Below are 20,624 nucleotides of genomic sequence, written 5' to 3'. Positions count from 1 at the left end.
CTTTTCTGATCTGCAGCACGAGTGAGCTTGGCGTAGTGGCTCTCCACCCTCTGGGGTTCTGGTTGGAGTGACCCTCCAGCTGGCAGAAGGTATCAAGAGCAAAATAAGGGGCCCGGAGGAATGAGAGTGTTTGATCAGAAATAAATACAGTGAAGAAAAAACTGGTGCGTGAAATGTTGTAATAATAAAAGCACCGTGAAATCACTGTTTGATTTCAAATCTTCTGTGATGGAGTACAGATGCAAAATGACAGAAATCCAGTCACTGTGTTAGTCTCATGGCAGGGTTACTTACCAATAACAGTAAGTTTGGTTCTGGGTCTCGGGTTGTCTGAGGAGTTTTCAGCAGTTTATAGATGTCACCCCCTCAAACCGGGTGGAGTCTGTTTATGTTATGGGGACAGTGGATGGTATTAGAACTATGCTAACTATGCTACTAAGATGTAAACATGCCAGACTTTTCCTTGGCATTCTTCAGTCTTTGCCCGAGTGCTCAAGTAAAGCCGGTCTGTGGGGAGTAGTTTAGTAAAACTCTGATAGGAGCTGTGTCTGTAGGTTTGATGCACCTGTTTGTATGACATCATGAAACATGGACAAACTCCTGGGTTTGGGCGTAACTCTGCTGCGCTTCACCAGCAGGAGGCGCTGTTTGTTTGCTGGGTTGTTAGAGAAAATATCTTCTTGTCAGAGTCACTGAACTGAAGAACCAAACACACACACTCACACACACACTCAGTGCACCGCGAGGAGTGTTTCCCCTCCTCCGTGACCTCATCATTACTTCCTCTGCATCACTCCTCCTGCATTGTTTCCTCCTGACTTGGCTCCTGATCACTCTGTCCTGATCCTGCTCTCTCCCCTCCACTTTGCCTGTTTCCTGCCTGCGTGTGTGTGTGTGTGTGTGTGTGTTCAGATGGCCCACCTGGTGCAGGTGAAGAGTCATGGCTTGTCAGGCTCCCAGTCCCTGTACGACCCCCACGGCGTGTCCTCCTCCTCGGCGTTGCCCTCCCCCTCCCGGCCTCCCATGCCCCGGCAGAACTCTGACCCCACCTCTGACACCCCTCCTCCCCCGCCCCTGTCCCGCCTGGCGCCCCCCCTCGACAAGCTGGACCGCAGCTCCTGGCTGCGGCAGGACGACGACATGCCCCCTAAGGTCTCTGCATGCCACCGCCAGTGTGTTTTTATCCATGTGTGCTGAGTTTGCTTTTCTTTAAAGTCTGATTTTACCTTTTTCTCTCTCTCTTTTTCTGAGTTTCTCTTTATTTTTTTTATTTTTTGAGTGTTTTCTGATACTATTTATTATTAGTTAAACGTGATCTATTTAAAAAAAAGAACTTACTCTGGAAGAAATCACAAATTTCTCCCAGAAATTTGTGATTTGTTGCCCTCAGAGTGTTTAAAATGATTGTGTTGTGTATTCAACTTCACATTAATTGTGTTCAGATTAAATGCAAAGCTAGGTTTCAGAGCACTGCTCTTTAGTCTTGTTTTATTTGCTGCAAATACCCTTCATCCCAGTGAAATGAGCATTAGTTAAAGCTGCTCAACGAGGCATAATTCTTTCAAATGTTTTTCTTATATAAACACCCAAATTATGTCAGTAACTGCTCTAAAACTTAAAGACTAAGACAAACATACTTTGTAATGGATAAAGGACAGTCTGTCCCCATCACCCTGATCAAAAATGTAATTTACAGACTAAAACTCTGCTCATTTTTGCATCCTTTTTGAGTTAATTTTGTGAATTAAAGAACACCTTTGCAGCACTCAGTTTTGTACTTAAACTCTCTGATGTTTTAAAACATCAGCTTTTAACCTGTTGCTTCCGGACAGATGTTAAAACCTGCTGCTGTTTTGTGTTTCCAGGTTCCTCAGAGGACGACCTCCATCTCTCCGGCTTTGGTCAGGAAGAACTCTCCTGGAAACGGACCAGGCCTCGGCCCGCGGCCCGGCGCTCACCTCATACGGGCCAGGTACGCGCAGCTCTGATGTCGGCCTGTGGAAATGTGAGTGTGGGTATTTGTTCACAGTCATCACTGAGGCAGCGTTGTGATTGTGTTACTGTAGCAACCCTGACCTGCGGAGGCCTGACATGTACTTGGACACTCCCCTGAAGAGAACGAGCAGCGGCAGCTCCTCCAGCTCCAGCACCCCCAGCTCCCAGGGAGGCTCCAATGAGCGAGGTGAGCCAACGCAGTCACCTGTTTGTCTCTGACCTCACAAAAACCTGACCTGAACCCACGAAACCCAGTCTGGGCCCTCAGGCAGGCCGTTGAAGGTCTCTCTCAGAGTAAAGGTACTTTTTGTAATTACCCTCTGCAACGTTTTACTTAAACTCTCACCACCAGGGGGCAGTGTTTTACCAGGTGTTGAGATGTTTTTAGATATTTTGATGTCTCATTTTTGTTTATATTTCATGCTTATTGAACTTGTTTCCTTAACAAGTTTTAATTTTTTCCATTAGTACACGACATCGCTCAACGCGACTCAAGGTGGTACAACTTGCCTCGCCTCGTTTTCCACTACAGTGGAGTATCACCCAGTGTGCGTGGTCCTGGCTATAGTAACGTGTCCGAGCGTCCTGTCACATAATTATGTGACATGAATGCTACAACAAAGATGGACGTCGAGACAATGATATACCTGCTGCTCGGTCTGAGGCTTTTCGTCACACTCAAGGATCACGGCATTGATTTTTGTGGCCTTTTCAGTCATTGCCAGGTTTCAGAAATGGCCGTTTTGATTTCGTGAGCAAGCAGAGATTGGCCACTGACCAGCCAATCGGTGACTTGCAGTCTGTTGACGTCACATTTTTGCCTTGGATCACTTGGAACCCCGGCAGAGTAGGTACTAAAAAGTACCTGGTAACTGATAGTTTAGGTACTAAAAGGGAATAAAAATATGTTTGTAGTGACCAAATTGATTAAATAAAGGTCACACTGACTCGCTGCACCACCTTGTTGTACAAATTGGTATTGCGTGACAGTCTAACCTCACCTGGTGTTTCCCTATGCACAGACATTTTGGACGCAAAGTCATCGCAGTTGATTTTTTTTACACTCAGTTGATAATTTTAGATTTTGGAAGGCTCACCGAACCCACTGGTGAAATGCTGCCCCCTAGTGGAGATACTTGTAAAGGGTAATTACAAAAAGTGCCTTTAAATTGCTTCTTAGAATTCTTTCTTAGTGTTCTGTCTTCCCTAAGTTTTGCAAGCTCTGCTGTTTTATGAAAAACATCCTCCTGTGTTTGGGTTTTAGGTAATTCAGCCTCTAAGACTGAAGGCCACGACGCCAAAGACGACAGCAGAGAGATAACCCGACCCAGCAGGCCTGCAGTGAGTACACACTGTGTATAACACACACACCCACACAAACACACACACACTCCTGCAGCTCTCCGTTTGTGTGTGTCAGTGCCACAAACCCCCGTAAGATTAAGAATACTGATTAAATAAACATGCGGTGAAAGCCTGACTGACTCTTCTCTCTGAACTAACCTCTTCCTGTCCTCCATCCCTCCTCCATCGTCTGTCAGAGCTATAAGAAAGCTGTAGATGAGGTTAGTGACGTTTCTCCTCCTTCATCGCTGTTTCTCACACGTCACCCTCTCTCTCATCACCTCACCGCACAGCCATCCTCACATACGTTCTGAATTAAACTCCCGATGTTAGCCTGTATGTGCGATTCTTTCAGAATAAAATCATGCTCGGCTTGTGATATTTTTTTTCACTCACATTAACACAGGCTTTATAATGATAATAATGAGAGCTGGAAAAGTTGAAAAGCCGTAAATGCTCCTCGCTGAGAAGCCCTCCAGCAAAGTCTTTGATTTTTAGTTTCTTGCTGTGAATTTTTTTCACTTTTGAATGAATAAAAAACACAGTTTGAAAATCTGTCTCCAAACACTTTGAAGTTTCTTAGAATAAACTTTAATTTTCACCAACTTTCCCCTTGTTCTCATGTATGTATCATCGATTCACGCTGCTTTTTTAAATTCATTATCAGGTTTTCATACCAAATAACTTATATTTGTATTTAAGGTCTTTGTTTTCAAAGAAAGTTCTCAAGAAATATCTTATTTCCCAAAATTCGTTCACTTCCTGAAACTTTAAAAGAAGAAAACGTCTCTCCTCTTTCAAAAGAGATTTAAAGCTTTATCAAAATCATCCAAATTTTTCATATATTTCTAAACTTCTCTTTCTGAAATTACTCTGAATCAGTTTCAAAATATAAGGTCTTAAAAAATTACTGTTTTCCAATAAAAATTTTCTTACTTTTGGAAAATGTGTCTGAAAACATTCCCTTCTGTTTCCTAGCAAAGAGACTCAGTCTGGATTTAATAACTTATTATTAAGAATAATATTTGGAGGAAAATCCAAATATTTTGCGTCGTCTTTTCTCGTGTTTTCCTTTCGTGTCACACAGGAAGTAGAATTCGATGGGTGATCAGTTGCTGTAGGACTCTCGTCTTCCACTCGTCTCACTGTTTTATGAAGAACATGCTTCCTGTTATCATCTCAGCCCTCATGTGTCATTTCCACAACCACCCCCCTCTTTCTTCCTTTTTATCATTTCTCTTCAGGAGGAGTTGGTAAGACCCCCCACCCCCCCATGCCCCACCAAAGCCGCCCCTCACTCGGTCCACTTCCTGCCAACTGCTCACGTGCACGTTTTCCTGCTGTGAATTGAAGATATTTACATGTAGTTGTTTTGCTGAATCTCTGGCTCCTGATTGGTTTGCAGGATCAGGATTGGAGGATGATTCACAGTTCAAATAATCACAACAACACTCAAATCATTCTTGCCGACAGAGTGCAGAGTAAAATACTTTTGGTCTTTTAATCATTTGAATTTAGTTCCTAGTAATTTAAATTAAATGTTTATATTTACCTTATTACATTTCTAATAATATTCAAAGACATCTTATATTTATTATATTTATTATATTTATATTGATAATGTCTGATATTTTAGTTTGTGTTGTCTGTTTTTACATTTTCTTCATTTTAATATTTATTTATATTAATATTTTATATTTATAGTATTTTTTATAATGCTATTTATATTTTATAGTCCTTATTTTTATGTGTAAAATTACTTTAGATTTTTAGATTAACTGTATTTTTTTTCTGTATTTATATGATTACTTTATTACTTCTTTTTTTTAGCAATTTTATTATTTTGTAGTAAAATATTGTGTATTTTATAATCATAATATATATTTAATATACAGATAATAAATATATTATCTGTATATTTATGAGTGTATAATTTTTTTGTATTTTATGGGGTATTTTAAATTTCCAATAATACATTCTCCTGCTTTACACTCCGTACATGGTTTGTGAGGCTCACAGTGAAACTACAGTGCTGCACAGAGTTCTCGTGTGAAGCGGTCTTACAGTAGAAGCTTCAGCTGATTTGTTGCTTTTGGTTATTCATGTGATCCAGAGAGAAACATTTACTGTCGTATTAAACTTCACAACAGGAAAATGATGCAAAGAGCATCTCAGCTGTAAAGACAGGATATCCGCTGCTTTTCAAACCATCGCCAGACATTTCTAATTTGTTTAAATTGGTGCTGCTGTGACGTGTTTGCAGCAGAGGCAGTGCACAGAAGCTGGATGAGGCGTCGGGGTGCATGTACCTGGCTGTTCACTGTAAAATATCACAGAGGCTCAAGTCTGCTGAACTTTGACCTCCCACTTTGAGGCATGGTGCATCCTCCTTTTCTCACTTCACCGTCCTCCTGCTCGCTGCCCTCCTCTCGACGGACTTGCTAACGGCTTGCATGGTGGCACAAAAACACATTTGCTTCCTGCTCTTTGCTTCTGAGCCGCTGCAGCGCCGCAAAGAGGCAGGGGAGCTGCGAGAGACACTGAAGCATTCCAGGATTGCCAAAAATAAGGAATATCAGACATGCATTTTTTTTATTGTGTCTAATGCAAACTTTTATGTTACCAAATGTCTTGGTAATGGGGGGGGGGGGGGGATAATCCAGGATGATGGGAGATGTTTGTGTTAGCATGTTTCACTTTGTTCCACATCAAACTTTGCAGCACAGACTGTCAGACTTTTGTGTAAGAATGAATTTTCCTTAAATGATTGATTTAAGGAAACGTCGCCTCAGGTCAGAAATATTTCAGCTTTGTTTCATCGTTTATTTGATCGTTGTATATTTATATTACTGTGATTTTTTTTTTAACTGTAAAAATGTTTCCTGCCTTGAATTTGTTGTGAATCTTTCTCTCAGACAACTTTTATAGTTGGTCTGGTCTCTGGTGTCGAGCGAGTGAATTCTGAAATATCGTTTAAAATTAATATTGCTTTTGCTGCCAAATTACTTTTCCGTCATCAACGCTCTTACTCGGCTAATTAAACACTTTATTTTCAGTGTGATATTAATCTAAAATTTAATGAAATGCAAATCTGTCTTCACACCTGAGAGTTGTGCTGTGTGATGTTGGAACATCTTAGCAGAGCTTTTTAGATGTGATATTTAAGCTACAAAAGACTTTCATAGATGGACCGAATTTCTTTCATTTACGATGATATTTAAACTATCCAAGAAGCCACACGCCGGATATATAAGAAGATAAACTCTGCATATTAAAGACAAAAATAGGCGCGTTATAAAATGGTCACACTTGTGTTGAAGATACTTTTGGCTCCTCTCTTATTCACAAGGGTCACCAGAGCAGCCAGACCTGTAGTTATTGCATGAGCATTTTGGGCCTGCACACTAATGACTTACAGAGATGAAGAAAATAAATAAGCATTGAGTCACTTTTGAATTTGTCTTCCTGCAGGATCTGACGGCTCTGGCCAAAGAGCTGAGAGAGCTGCGGCAGGGCGAGGAAACCAGCCGCCCGCCGGTCAAAGTGACTGACTACTCGTCGTCCAGTGAGGAGTCCCACAGCAGCGAGGATGAAGAGGGAGAGGGCGGGGCTAACGATGGATCCGTGGCCGTCAGTGATATCCCACGCATCATGTGAGTGATGGTGATAATTCAGGAATAGCTTTGCATCCAAACCAACGAAGAGCACGACCATAGACCATACCAGTTAACCTTTAGGTCTGAGCATGGAGACTGAAAAAAACACCTGTAAGAAATGTTTCTTAATCATTTTTTAATAAAATGGATTTTATAAAGGATCGATGTAGCTCGAGGCACTGAAGATCCAACTGCAGGAAACACAAAGGTTTAATCTTTGGGTGAGGTCAAAGGGAATCAGTGTGTGCCATAAAATAAGGCACAGACAAAAGGAGAAGTCCATAAGGAATTCAAACACGCAGCAAAAAAATGGCACGCTTAAAAAGGACAACAATGGAACAAATGGTTAGAGGCAGGTTGTGATTGGCTAATAGGAAGCAGGTGTGAAACACAACAAAGATGATGCCAATTAGGGCGAGGCATTTAATTACAAAGGAGGGAGCACTAACAGCAGTGTGAGCAGACTAAGAATTTACAAAATAAAACAGGAAATGACAGAAACCCAACAGGAAGTGCCTTCTTATTCTTTCTAATAATGGCCACCAGGGGGCGACTCTCGTGATTGCAAAAAAAGAAAAGCAACATTTTCCAGGTGTGTTTATGGGCTCAGTCACCCATTTCAGGTCATATTGAACAAACCATTAAGTCCATTTTGTAAATTTTGATCATTATGAGGGTTACACAGGAGGATGCACATGGGCTAATGATGCACAGCGCTATTAGTGCAGCTCGGAGGACGGTTTGCTTACACAAACATTTGGCCGATACTTGTTTTGCAGTTAAGAGACGACTTTTGTGTTTTTCCATTGTTTCCTAAGCTCAGCATTGTCAAAGTCTGCAGCTCTGTGCTACACTCATCATTCAGCTGGCAAACCTTCCTTTTCTATGTTTCACTGTGAAACAACAGCTAAGGGTGTTTAGAAGAGGCTTCAAACCCCTCTTGCACAAGATGATATATACAGTATTTATCCAGTATTGAGTGGATTTTTTGTATTTCTTACTTGTTTCTCTACACGCCGTTATCACATATATAACCCAGGAGAAGGATCTGTTCAAATTGTTAAGCTCTTATTTTAAAGTCAGATGCATCTGTTTTAAAAAAAACATTTTAAAAAAGTTGTTAAAAGATGATAAAAATCTGTTTTTCAGGCCCGCTGCGAGTCAGAGCACCAACGAGTCCTTCAGCACGACGGGAGAGCACAACGACACCAACGAGGACACGTATGCAAACAGCTCCCAGGACAGCACCCTGGTGATGCGTGAGGTGAGTCTCCGTGTTAACCTTTGACCTTTGACTGAAGCTGCACTGACTGCACAGAAACCGACACTCATCATCTCTGCACCAGTTTTGTTGCTTTTTTACTGAGTGAGTAGAGGGCAGTGATCATGGTCTGTTTACACAGTTTGCCCTCAAATCTCAGGTTTGATTCAAAATCAGCTTTACAAAACAAACTGATTTAAACAGTTTGTTTAGAATATGCTTTGGGGCTTTTATTGTGAAAGGACAGTTTGAGTGTAGACAGGAAAGGTAGGAGAGTCTAAGGGGAAGATGTACAGCAAATGGCCCGAAGCGAAGCTGAACCTGTGCCTCTGCACTAGGCCCAGTGAGCTGGATTAGCATCAGAAAGCATAATTTACAGGTAAATAACTGACTGATTAACAGATCTATTGCATATCCATTTCTGTTTATTATTCAAATAATCTTTGAACTCTGCTGAAGGTTTTGGAGAAAACAATCTAAGAGACTCATCACAGTGTATGTGTGTGTTAAATGTTGAGCGTGGTAGAAACACAGACCCGATAACGCCTGTGAGGAGGGTATTTTCTCTGTGCCCACCCTGCCCAGTTTAAGAATAACACTGAAACAAACACACCTGCATGGGTCCAGCCTCCCTCCATCACCTGACCTGTCAAACAGCCTCGCTGCACAGTAGTCCGCCCCTCTCTCTCTTTTTCCAGAAACACAGGGAACGGAGGCGAAGCTCAACCGCCAGCAACGGTTTCCCCGGCAAACTGTTCTCTGGCAGCGCCAATCTCCCCGATTTGGTGCAGCAAAGCACCTCCCCCCTGGTCTCCCCAGGGGATGCCTCTGGGGTCCAAGTAGGTGGAGCAGCACCCAGATATCGGCCTTGAAATCCTCTCCACCCTAAACCTCCCCGTATCCTGACAAACCTCAACCCTGCTCGCCCCGACACCTGCCCACTCCTCATCACCAACCAGCTGTCTGCTGCTTCATCAGGGTGGGAAATTACCAGCAGCCACATTTAAGGCTGAAATTATTGAAGCTTATGGACTAAATTAATAAAAGGTGCCGTATGTAGTTTCACAGGATTGGCCACAAAACCGAGCGCTTCTACAAGATCATCTTCTTGTGCACATCTGGAACGATTTCAACACTGCTCATATATTCAGGCCACTCAGTTTTGTCTCCTTGTACTTCCGATGAGCGTCGGATCTCAGTGATCCTTCGCTTCGATCCTTCGTCAGTGACGCTGTACTAAAGGGTCTTTGCCTTAAGGTGACTGTTGTTGTGAATTGGAGCTATAGGAATGAAACTGAATTGATTTCAAAGAAGAGAGAACTCAATGTCAAATCTAACACGGTGAGATGCCCCCAAAAAGTTTTATATGTAAACAGATACAAGTGGCACCTTTAATTTCCTGCCCTGTCCCGTTTGAGTCAACCTACCTTGCTCTACTCGTTTGATCCTTCCTTGTTTGTTCCTCCCTCGCTCAGTTTTCCAGCCTCTGATCCAGGAAGTAACCCCTTTCCTTTTTCTGAACACATGATTCAGGTCTCTGACAAAATAAAGGAAACACTGATGAGGACCGATTTATATTTTGTGACACTTCATAGAAAAATCTTTGTGTTTCCTATATTTTGATCCCAGTTTTTTTATATCGATTTTTAGCTGTACATGGTAAATGTTCCAACACGTGTTGGGTTGTAAAGTCTGTGTTTCTGTGGCTTGCAGTTTGGCATGGGAGGCAGCGGAGGCTCCAAGGCCTCCTTCACGCCATTTGTTGATCCGAGGGTGTACGGGACCTCCCCGACCGATGAAGATGATAAAACCTCAGCCTCAGGTAGGTTTCTGTTCTAATATAAAGCATCAGTCACATGAGCAGGTGGCTTACAGTAAATGCAGCCTCGCAGCAAACTGTTTTTACCCTCTGAAAAGTCAAATATAGTGTTAGTGCTGCTGATGCTTCTAACCCGAAAATCTCAGGTTAAAGTTTATTTAGCCCCCCCTTTAGTAGCTATGCATCTGCAAGCTGCTTTGCAACCCACATCCCGACAGCTTGACTTAATCATGTTTGCATCTGTTGTTATTGATTGCCAGTATTTCCATTCTGGCGGGGTCTTGCTGCTCTCTGGGGATGGTTCCAGAGCCACACCACCACAGATATATACACACCTGCATGGATATATACACATATATATATATATGTGTAGTCTAACTTATAATTATTAAAATAATAGAATCCAATTTATTAGTAGTGTAAAATGAAAAAGTAGTGTAAAATATTGTATTTATGTGTCAGTGATGGGGGCAGCTTCAGATAAGATGATGTGTTTTGTTGTACTTTGTGCTGCAGCGCTGTTTGCTGATGAGTTGCTGAAGCAGGAGCAAGAGCAGGCGAGGCTCAACGAGGCCCGCAAGATCTCCGTGGTCAACGTCAACCCCACTAACATCAGGCCACACAGCGACACGCCCGAGATCCGTAAATACAAGAAACGCTTCAACTCTGAGATCCTCTGTGCGGCTCTCTGGGGTAAAACTGTCATGTCAGCAACAGCCTCGTGATAATTTGAATCCCGTGCAGATACAGAGGCGCTAAAAACGAAGCGTGTGTGTGTTTCGGGCAGGAGTGAACCTGCTGGTGGGGACGGAGAACGGCCTGATGCTGCTGGATCGAAGTGGTCAAGGCAAAGTTTACAACCTGATCAATCGAAGGCGCTTCCAACAGATGGACGTCCTGGAGGGACTCAACGTCCTGGTCACCATCTCAGGTTGGCAGCTGATTTCACCAAATGCCGCATCACAGATCCACAGTTGATGGGTTAAACTCACAAAGACGCAGACACCATTTAATTTATGATTGTTCCATATGGGAAATGAATTATAATTTCATTTGAATTCTGAATTTTCCTCTCAAACTAGGGAAGAAGAACAAGCTGCGGGTTTACTACCTGTCCTGGCTGAGGAACAGGATATTACACAATGACCCTGAAGTGGAGAAGAAACAGGGTTGGATTACAGTCGGGGACCTGGAGGGCTGCGTGCATTACAAAGTCGGTACGTTCAGATCATTTATGGGAGACGTGAGGACATGAACCTGTTCACTAACAAACTAGAAATTAATATCTATTATATCTTATGTTGAATTAAAATCCTTTTTAGCCGAAAGTCCTGAGATTTCTTTTTAAATTAACATTAAAATGTGTCTTTATTTCTGCAGTGAAGTACGAGAGGATTAAATTCTTGGTGATTGCTCTAAAGAACTCAGTCGAGATCTATGCCTGGGCACCTAAACCTTACCACAAGTTTATGGCTTTCAAGGTAATCAAGCTAAGACTTGTGATATTTCGAAAAGTGCATGATACTGATTTCGTTATATTTCTTTATTTTGTTTGTCCTCTGCAGCTACGCCTGATTCACAAAGTTATATCCAGCTGTTTTAATGCATGACTGAACCTCAGTCAATCTTCTTTTTTTCTCTGTCTGCCAGTCTTTCACTGACCTGCAGCATCGCCCCCAGCTGGTGGACTTGACTGTAGAGGAAGGGCAGAGGTTAAAGGTCATCTATGGCTCTAGTGTTGGCTTCCATGTAATTGATGTGGATTCTGGAAATCCCTACGACATCTACATCCCCTCACATGTAAGTGTGTGTGTGTGTGTGTGTGTGTGTGTGCTTGTATTAATAAAGTGTGGGGACCCGCCTTGCTTACTAGGACAGGTCTCCACAAAGTAAATCAGTAATTTCTAAAGTAAAGACTTGGTTTTGGCACAGGGTAAAGTTAGGCTTGGGTTAGGTTTAGGCTGAGGCAGTATATGTGCGTGTGCTGATATTAATACGCAGAGGGTGCTGCTTGTCTTCAGGGACAATTTTTCACAATGTAAATCACTTTGTAAGGCAGGGGTGTCCAACTCCAGGCCTCGAGGGCCGGTGTCCCTGCAGGTTTTAGATCTCACCCTGGGTCAACAAACCTGAATCAAATGATTAGTTCATTACCAGACCTCTGGAGAACTTCAAGACATGTTGAGGAGGTAACTCAGCCATTTAAATCAGCTGTGTTGGATCAAGGACACATGTAAAACCTGCAGGCCCTGGAGTTGCCCACCCCTGGTGTAAAGCTTTCCCACCACAAAAGCAATACTCCTACTATGGATGTACACGGTTTCACAACAGTACGCCCTCTGAAAACAGCTGTGAGCCTCTACTGTGCACGTACAGGGACCTGCCTTCCTTCGGGGAACATGTCCCCATAATAAAATAAAGCCCAATGTAAAAGAATTAGGAGAGAACTTCAATTTCAGAAGTTACAGGGAATTAAATTGGTAATTCCATACAAAATGTTATAAAAGTTTTCTGACTTTACCCCAAAAAGTATTAAAAGTTTATTTTAGGTTACATTAAGGTTAAGTTTGGCTTTTGTTTTTGTTGAAGCTGGTGCGTGGCACTGTGGGGACACGTCCTCATAATTCATTCAAATGTTCCAGTTAGGCCAAGGTTAGACAAGTAGCAGCTATGGTTACAGTAAATCAAAATGAATGAATGAATGTGCTGTAAAAATGACTGCATTTGTGTAATTTAAATGTAACTGTGTTTGACTGCATGTTTAAAATGAGCCAGACTGTGATTTAAGGAGTGAACGTGTGAGGAAATGTGAGAGGATCAATGAGCTAATAGCAGAACAAATGAAATGGTGAATGTGTGACAGTCCCAGAACAGAATTAATGAAGAGAACAAAGGAATGTATGAAGAGGAGAGGCTGTAAGTCACAGATGAGAAGGGAAATGTTGCAGCGAGTGAGTGAATTAGCAGATGAATGAGCGAATGAGCGAGTTTATTAATGAATGAACTGGTGTTTGAATCCAGAGGATGAATGAAAGCGAGGCAGAGGGTGAATCGGTGTCCTCCTTTAACCCCGGTTTGGTTACAGTCAGAGATGGACGGGCGAAGGAGACGGTAACCACAGCAACCGCCTCTCATTGCTTTTGGCAGTCATGAATCACGCTGTGCTCGTGTCTGTTTCCATGGCAATCGCGTGGCTGAGGAGCGGGAGGCTTTATTGTTGCAGCAGTTTCTTCTCTCTCAGGGTGGGGAAGGGGGGATGTTAGAGGGGTCCAGCTCCTAACACCCCTGCCCCCACCCCATTCAACACCCCCCCTCCCGTCTGTCGTCCCGGCAGATTCAGGGTCAGGTGACCCCGCACGCCATCGTGGTTCTGCCCAAGACGGACGGCATGGAGATGCTGCTGTGCTACGAGGACGAGGGCGTCTACGTCAACACCTATGGACGCATCACCAAAGATGTGGTGCTGCAGTGGGGCGAGATGCCCACCTCCGTCGGTACGTCAACCAATCAGCTCGCTTTTCCCTGACCCCACTGACCTCTGACCTCTTATAAGCGGTCTCAGCAGATCATCCTTCACCCTCACTATCTACCACACCCCTTCTCCGCTCAAAGCAACACGCCTGCCTTTTCTTGCCTTTTGCTTTCACCTTTAAACAAGAAGCCCAGACTGTCGTCTCACTCACCTGTTTCATTACCTGCTTAAAGGGATACAGCAGGTTTTGGGCAGTTGGTCAACTTAAAGCAGTAAGCTGATGAGAACAAAACTCTCGCCATCGCCTCCGTTACCTCTTTCTATGTCTTTACCATTTGAGAAAATTTAAGTCAGTTTATTTTAAAATCAGCACAAGATTTAGAAAAAGTAACCGTGCTGGCACAGAGTGACTTCATTGATTTGAACTTTTACAAGAAATAATCATAATTAAACTCTTTGTATTACAAATATACTCTGCATACGCTTTAGTTAACAGATAGTCGGCCCACCCTGAAGCATGCCTGGTTTATCTAGTTATATAAGGTCCAAAATTCACTAAATGAACACCAGGTTTAATTCAGCAAGACATGAAACTAGGATAGAGATTTGGATTAGGGGAGAGTGAGGGCCATTTTCTCAGAGACTTCATTGCATTTTGACTTCTCTTTGCGACCCGAGCAACTGATCAGGACTAAAAGTAAAATATTTAGTTAAATGTAGACAAAATGATTCAGTGGTCACATTCTCACACGTCCAGCATTGACCTTGGGGAATTCCAACAAACTTGACGTGTCTGCAAATCCTTAAAAACAGGCAAGTTTTAGCAACACACACACGTCAGTATCATGGAGAGTTTAGTGTCAGTGTTCTCATCACACGAGGGGTAAGTTGACCAAATGTATGACATCCCAAAACCTCGATGTATCCCTTTAACGTTAAGTGTTGAACATCCAGCGGCTGCATGAGCTGATAACGGCAGATCTTTGCCTTCCTCACTCCCAGCTCACACAAGTCTTTTACTTTCTGCTCGTTCTTCTTTGTGAATTTAGTTTGTGTCGTGTGTCTGCTATGTTAACTTGTGTCCTCTCGTTGTGTCTCATTGTTGACCGTGAAACATTTCAAAAGGCACTTTCTCATCCGCTCTTCCTTTCATCCTTGATTGCTCGAGCTCTGCAGTAACCCGGTCCAGACAAAACGTTTGTGAGATCCAGCAGCAAAGCAACGAGATGAAAGCTCTGCATGAGATCAATGCAAGGGCAGCACATCTAAATTCATCTATTATTTAGAAGTACCGTGAGTCCAACAGAGCGCAGCCGAGCATGAGGGGTGGATCTTGAATCTTACGATCCAAGTCAGTCAAAGCTGGTGTGTGTCTCCGCTCATCCTCACTCTTACAGATTTCTCTGTGCTGAATGACAAAAACACGTGTGTGACTGTGTCTCTGTCCTGGAGCACTGTTGCTTACGTGTCACATTTTCTGTGTGGACATCGTCTCCTGTTAACATGTTTTTGTGTATTTAACTGTCAGACCAGATTTTCTCACAGCCAAGCCCGGCTTCGACCCCTCCCCCACCCCATAAAAACTTGAACACCTGACTTATTTATGAGCACCCAATCGATCCTGATCCTCCGTATATGGGACCCTTTTTTTCTTTTCTCCCACATGAGAATAAAAAGAAGCGCCAAGAAACCAAAGCTGCACTGACCCTGGGTGACCAGGTGGACCGGGCCTGAACACGGCATGAAGGCGTGTTTTAATAACGTCTAATAAAAGAAAAGATATCAAAATATCTGTTAGTGCCACTTTTCCTGAGCTTGTAGTTTAGGGACTTTCCCTCCAGTATTCTGGTGATGCATTAATATAAATGGAATGGAAACTTGTGGCATAATTCCCTGCACTAGCAAAGTGCATGAAAAGGTCTAAAGAGGTCAAAGCTCCAGCAACATTTTTTAAATAACCTTCATCAGCCTGATCAAGAGCTATGCTGCACACAGCATGCAAGTAACATATGTAATAGAGTAGAGAGAAAAAGTGTATACCTAATCAGCTCCATCCTGTATATTTATACACCAGTGGAGCAGCAGTGAGGATGGGCTGGGCATGTGGTCATGTGATTTAAGGCCATTTGGGGCGTGAACAGGAAGAGGATACATTTGAGTGATAATTTAAGTTTTTCCTCACACAGTGTTACACACATCGACTATGAGGGGAAAATAACAAAATAAGTGAACAAATAAATGTAAAAATAAAAATAAACTGGTTAAAAAGTATATATAGGTTTATAATTATGATCTTCTACAATTTCTCACTTTTATCAGAAATTAAGTAACACAATAAAATCTATAAAATCAAACTTCTTCTTATGATTTAGAAAAGAAGCTGAAACATCTGGGGCTTAAATATTTATCTCTTTATCTTTTTTAACCCTTATTCAACCAGCAAGTGAAACTCTTCAGATTAAGGTTCATTTTCTCTGAGAGCGCCCTGGTCTGAGAGAGGCAGCATTAACAGAATAAAGCAGAGAAAACTCACTCACACAGCAGAAATAAGGAGATTTCTAAGTGATCCTGAACTTTGCCGCTGTAGTGCACATCACAAACAAACATTTCCTGCTAAACCTTCTTGAAACTTCACCATCATTTTTGGGGAATGTTCATTTTAAAAGGCCACGGCTGTGCACAGATTGGCAGCTGGGCGAGCTGTCATCATTTACTGGCCTCCACCCTGCAGACTCACGTTTCACAGTGTTCCCTAATCCTGCAACTAGGTTAAACTGGGTTCTGCTCTTACAGTTTTCTGATTGGCTGACTTTGCCCTTAAAAGCTGTAATGATACTGCTGCCGGACAGCCAGGTGCAATGTGGCAGCTCAGATAACTGCTTTAAATCAAAGCGACAAGGTTTGCGAGACAGCCAGCAGGCCTGTGATGCGCCTCTCCGAACGCTGATCGTTCACATCCGTCAGAAACTGCTGCAATAATCTCCCGGAAGTGAGGCGGAGGAGGCCTCGAGGTATGACTGGCCTGGGTGTGAGACTGGTGCTGAGTCTTCTCCTGTCCAATCCCCTTCTGTGTGTGTGTGTGTGTGTGTGTGTGTGTGTGTGTGTGTGTGTGTGTGTGTGTGTGTGTGTGTGTGTGTGTGTGTGTGTGTGCGTGTGTGTGTGTGCACCCTTTCCTCCCCCTGCAGCCTACATCCACTCCAACCAGATCATGGGCTGGGGAGAGAAGGCCATTGAGATCCGGTCCGTGGAGACGGGACACCTCGACGGAGTTTTCATGCACAAGCGAGCTCAGCGACTGAAGTTCCTGACGGAGAGGAACGACAAAGTGAGTCTGTGCACACATAGTGCACACCAGCGAAGGCACCACACCTAAAACACACCTGTATGACGTGCTGCCCTCTCCCTGCAGGTCTTCTTCGCCTCGGTGCGTTCTGGAGGCAGCAGTCAAGTCTTCTTCATGACCCTCAACAGAAGCTCCATGATGAACTGGTAACCCTTCCACCTCTTGGACCCGCAACCCTCGTCTTCTTCACCCTGAACATTGGCCGCTGAGGGATGGAGGGATGACAGGAGGACGGCGTATGTGTGTGTAAATGTGTGTGCGTGCGTGTGTTTGTGGATAATCTGCTGCTGAACGGACAATTGAGCATCAGGAGAAAACTGCAGGAGTGTGCCCACCCCACACACCCCCCTCCAGCTGCAGGGGGCACTACAGGGCCCCCGCGGATGGTGTCACTGCCTGCTGAGCAAAGGTGACTCCTCGTGCTGTCGGCGGACAACGCCTCCTCCTCCCCTGCAGGCCGACGGCTGATGTGGACTTGCCGAGTAGCCTTCGACCTCCCCGTTCGATTGAGTGGGGAGCTGCACAGAGGTTCCAAGTGTAGCACATCAGTGACTTTACATTACAGCGGTGTTCACACTGCGAGCGCAGCGGCAGGTGGTTTGGCGTGCTACAGTGAAAGCTGGTACTGCTTCTTATACTGTGATTAAATTAGGTTAGAAGCGTGAACGTCCACACTAAGCCTGCTGAATCTGAGAGTTTTGTGGATTTGAGCGCCACCAAATAAACGTTGACAATTGTGAGAATTTTTTGTCACCTGCACGCGACGTGGTTTCCGCCTGCCTTTAAGCTTCTGCCGAGACAAACTAGTCCCTCGAAAATACTCAACTTCCTTTGACTCGATGCACATTTGACGCAGTAAGAAGTGGGAGGGTTTGCGCACAGATGGCATTTATTTAAGGTAGTGTTAAAAGAATAGAGATTATGAGAAGGACATATTTATAGCCAAAAGCGAATCATTTAACATTTTTGCAGAATTTTTCAAATGAAAAGTTTCAGGCTTTAGAAGAACTTAAAAAATCCTCAGAGATAAAATCCTCATAGATCAAATAGACGCTCACACTGAGCTTTTTAGTAATAATTTTTATTTTTTTACTAATCCATACCCATTCAGTACACGTTCTATGAACCGAGGAGAGCAAAGTCTGAGTCGAGCCTGAGGTTGCCCTAACGCTGTCCCCCTTGGATGCATGTTATTTCTGTTATCTGAGCAGCTTCTGTCATATTTCAGGCCTGATTCGAGAACAAAACCCCTGGGTGTGCATCACTGTGGCCTCTGCCTATGCAGCTTACTAGAGCTACCCTTGGAAAAACCCAGAACCTTTTCAATGGTGATCAAACCACATGTTTATTGATATTATTGAGGTGTCAGAAGTCATCGTTAAGGATACAGGGGAGGACGTCAGATGTCATCTTTATGGAGGAAAGACTCAAACATGAAGGCTCTCCTCACAGTGGCCAATACATGTTATGAATTTAACACTGGAATCTATCACTGTCTGAGATATCCAAAGCTGCAAAGCCAACGCTATGTATTATATGGGAACTGGAAGAAGCTGAATCGGTGCTTCCAAAAACCAACAAATGTGTGTGTTGAAATTTTAAAACACCCAGGCTTAGTGTGGATAAGCTGCTTGTTGTCGCGGCGATAACGATGGCAGTTTGATGGCGGTTAGATGTTTTGTCTCAGACCGATGTAGCTCCTTGTTCCAGCAGGAAACCACGAGGCCGTGCAGACGGCGTTTCTCGCAGTGTGAACACTGGTGCTGCTGCTGTTCTTCCCCGTTGGAGGCTAAAATAGTTCAGACGAGCAGCGAGTGTTTCGGAGCTGCTGCACAGCCGGCTGCTTTGTCCCGGTTTGTTCCCGGCAGGGGGAGGGAGGTTGTAGATATTGTACCATTGCTGCAACAGCAACACAATAACAAAAATATTCCCGTCATTTTGTCACAGGAAGAACTCAGCTGTAGAGTAGGCGCCACCTTCTGGAAGTTTTTACTCGTCTGCCCACGCTGCTCTGTGTGCACTTGTGTAAATACTCACTTTGATGTTAAGGACAGACAAAGAAAATAATGACAGTCTAGCTTTTTATCCTTTCTTTTCCTTTTTTGGCTCATCCCTTTGTAAATCTGTCTACGCTTTAGGGGGACTCTACTCAAAAGTTTAGTTTGGATTTTTCTCTCCATAGTTCATCTGCCTTTATTTAGTTTTTGCATGATGGCATTCATGTTTTTTACCCGTCGTTACTTGTTATGAGTTGTAAATTTGAGGCAATACGCGGTGGGGCGGGGGACGTCTGACTGTGTACCCTAAATCTCTGAGCTGGAAACAACAGCCGGGCTTTTATCTACTGAACTGCACACTGGAAGATCACATGTTTACCATTAAAGTTTTTATGTTCACGATCATTTCCACAGTGCAGCTGGTAAAGAGCGAGCAGGAGCGTCTTTTTTAAGGCGGGAGTTGAGCCTTTGCTGACTGTACGCGCTTGTGTTTGTAGAAGGAAGCTGCTCCATCCTTTACTTGATCTTCTTTTGCTGTTTTTAAAAGAGATGGCGAAGGGGGCGAACAACGGCGCGTTAAGGCCAGCTGAAGCCTTTTACATGTGCAGGATGTTAGCAGCACCCTGTGAATAAAGGTCAGGAGGCAGGGTCAGCTTGAGAAACCATAGATTAAAAAAAGAGATATATACTGTAAGAATTTTCGTTATGATGATGATATCCTACTGATCATTTTAGAGAAAGACAAAAAAATAATGTTCACTTATTAAAGCATAGTTGTCTTTCTACAGAATAGAGAACATAGCTATAAGAATTTCTAAAAAAAAAAATCAAACAGTACGATGTTTTTATTGTGGTATTATTTGTATTTGTATTTCAATTTTTGTACGTATCAAGACTGTGAACATATGTACGATTGTTAGCCTCTGAGTGTGCGTGAGTGCGTGAGTGCGTGAGTGCGTGTGTGCGCGTGCATGGAGGTGAGCAGGTGTGTGCACAGGTGTGTGACATGCATGTGAGTTTTCACCCCGTCTGAATCACTGGACTCAATCAAAAGACAACCTCGACCTGGTAACACGCATCTGTGGTGTTGGGAATTCTACAATAAATGTCCTCTCCTTGTACAGCAACCACACCTGACCCGCTCTCTTTATTCATGCCTGAGTCACACGGCAGCTTCTGGCCAATAGAAACTGCTCAAATATTTGTGGTCATATTAGGTGTTCTAATGAATCTAGCCTGCTATGTTTGAGTGAGGTAAAGACTGGACGTTAGAGCAGCCAGTACAAGAACTAATAAGAAAAACACTCATTTGTTTTAGTCCCAGTGTTTCTACAGGCTGCAGCACAAATTCACAAACAGTCCTGGAAACATTCCTCAGAGATTTTTGGTCCATATTGACATGAAAGCATCACACAGTTGCTGCAGATTTGTTGGCTCCATATCCATGATGGAAATTCATGCAGTCCAAAGTGTGCCAACAAATGAACCCTCACACCACCAGCAGCCTGAATCCGCTGATACAAGGCAGGATGGAGCTATTATTTCATGTTGTTTAAGCCGAGTTCTGACCCCAACAACCATGCCACATTCAAAGTCACTTAAATTGCCTTTCTTCCCCCCGTCTGAATGTTACAGACCCTGGTTGTAACAACTCGTTAATTAAGTTATTGTTGCCTTCCTCTAAATTCAAAGCAGTCTGGAAAAATTGTCTTTATGTACGAAACATCCATATATGTT

The 20,624-nt window shown here is 43.3% G+C and overlaps 1 protein-coding gene across 6 annotated transcripts in view; it reads left to right on the top strand.

Moving 5' to 3' along the window:
• tnikb (TRAF2 and NCK interacting kinase b) overlaps window positions 1-20,019 on the top strand; it is a 59,917-nt gene extending 39,898 nt beyond the window's left edge. For 3 of the 6 annotated variants that reach the window (XM_031751356.2, XM_039617129.1, XM_039617127.1), the window contains 15 exons: window positions 913-1,152; window positions 1,866-1,972; window positions 2,067-2,182; window positions 3,260-3,336; window positions 6,811-6,992; window positions 8,145-8,259; window positions 9,970-10,078; window positions 10,592-10,768; window positions 10,863-11,006; window positions 11,158-11,292; window positions 11,456-11,556; window positions 11,726-11,875; window positions 13,410-13,569; window positions 16,733-16,872; window positions 16,957-20,019. In XM_031751356.2, coding sequence (XP_031607216.1) covers window positions 913-1,152; window positions 1,866-1,972; window positions 2,067-2,182; window positions 3,260-3,336; window positions 6,811-6,992; window positions 8,145-8,259; window positions 9,970-10,078; window positions 10,592-10,768; window positions 10,863-11,006; window positions 11,158-11,292; window positions 11,456-11,556; window positions 11,726-11,875; window positions 13,410-13,569; window positions 16,733-16,872; window positions 16,957-17,040 — 2,037 coding nt within the window. In that variant the 3' untranslated portion in view covers window positions 17,041-20,019. The remainder of the gene's footprint in view (window positions 1-912; window positions 1,153-1,865; window positions 1,973-2,066; window positions 2,183-3,259; window positions 3,337-6,810; window positions 6,993-8,144; window positions 8,260-9,969; window positions 10,079-10,591; window positions 10,769-10,862; window positions 11,007-11,157; window positions 11,293-11,455; window positions 11,557-11,725; window positions 11,876-13,409; window positions 13,570-16,732; window positions 16,873-16,956) is intronic. The other 3 variants (XM_031751355.2, XM_031751354.2, XM_039617128.1) reach the window with 2 other exon arrangements.
• Window positions 20,020-20,624: the final 605 nt, after the last annotated feature.

The sequence above is a fragment of the Oreochromis aureus genome, linkage group 9 (assembly GCF_013358895.1).
Source record: "Oreochromis aureus strain Israel breed Guangdong linkage group 9, ZZ_aureus, whole genome shotgun sequence".
NCBI lineage: Eukaryota > Metazoa > Chordata > Actinopteri > Cichliformes > Cichlidae > Oreochromis > Oreochromis aureus.
This window is presented reverse-complemented; position numbering and strand designations above follow the sequence as displayed.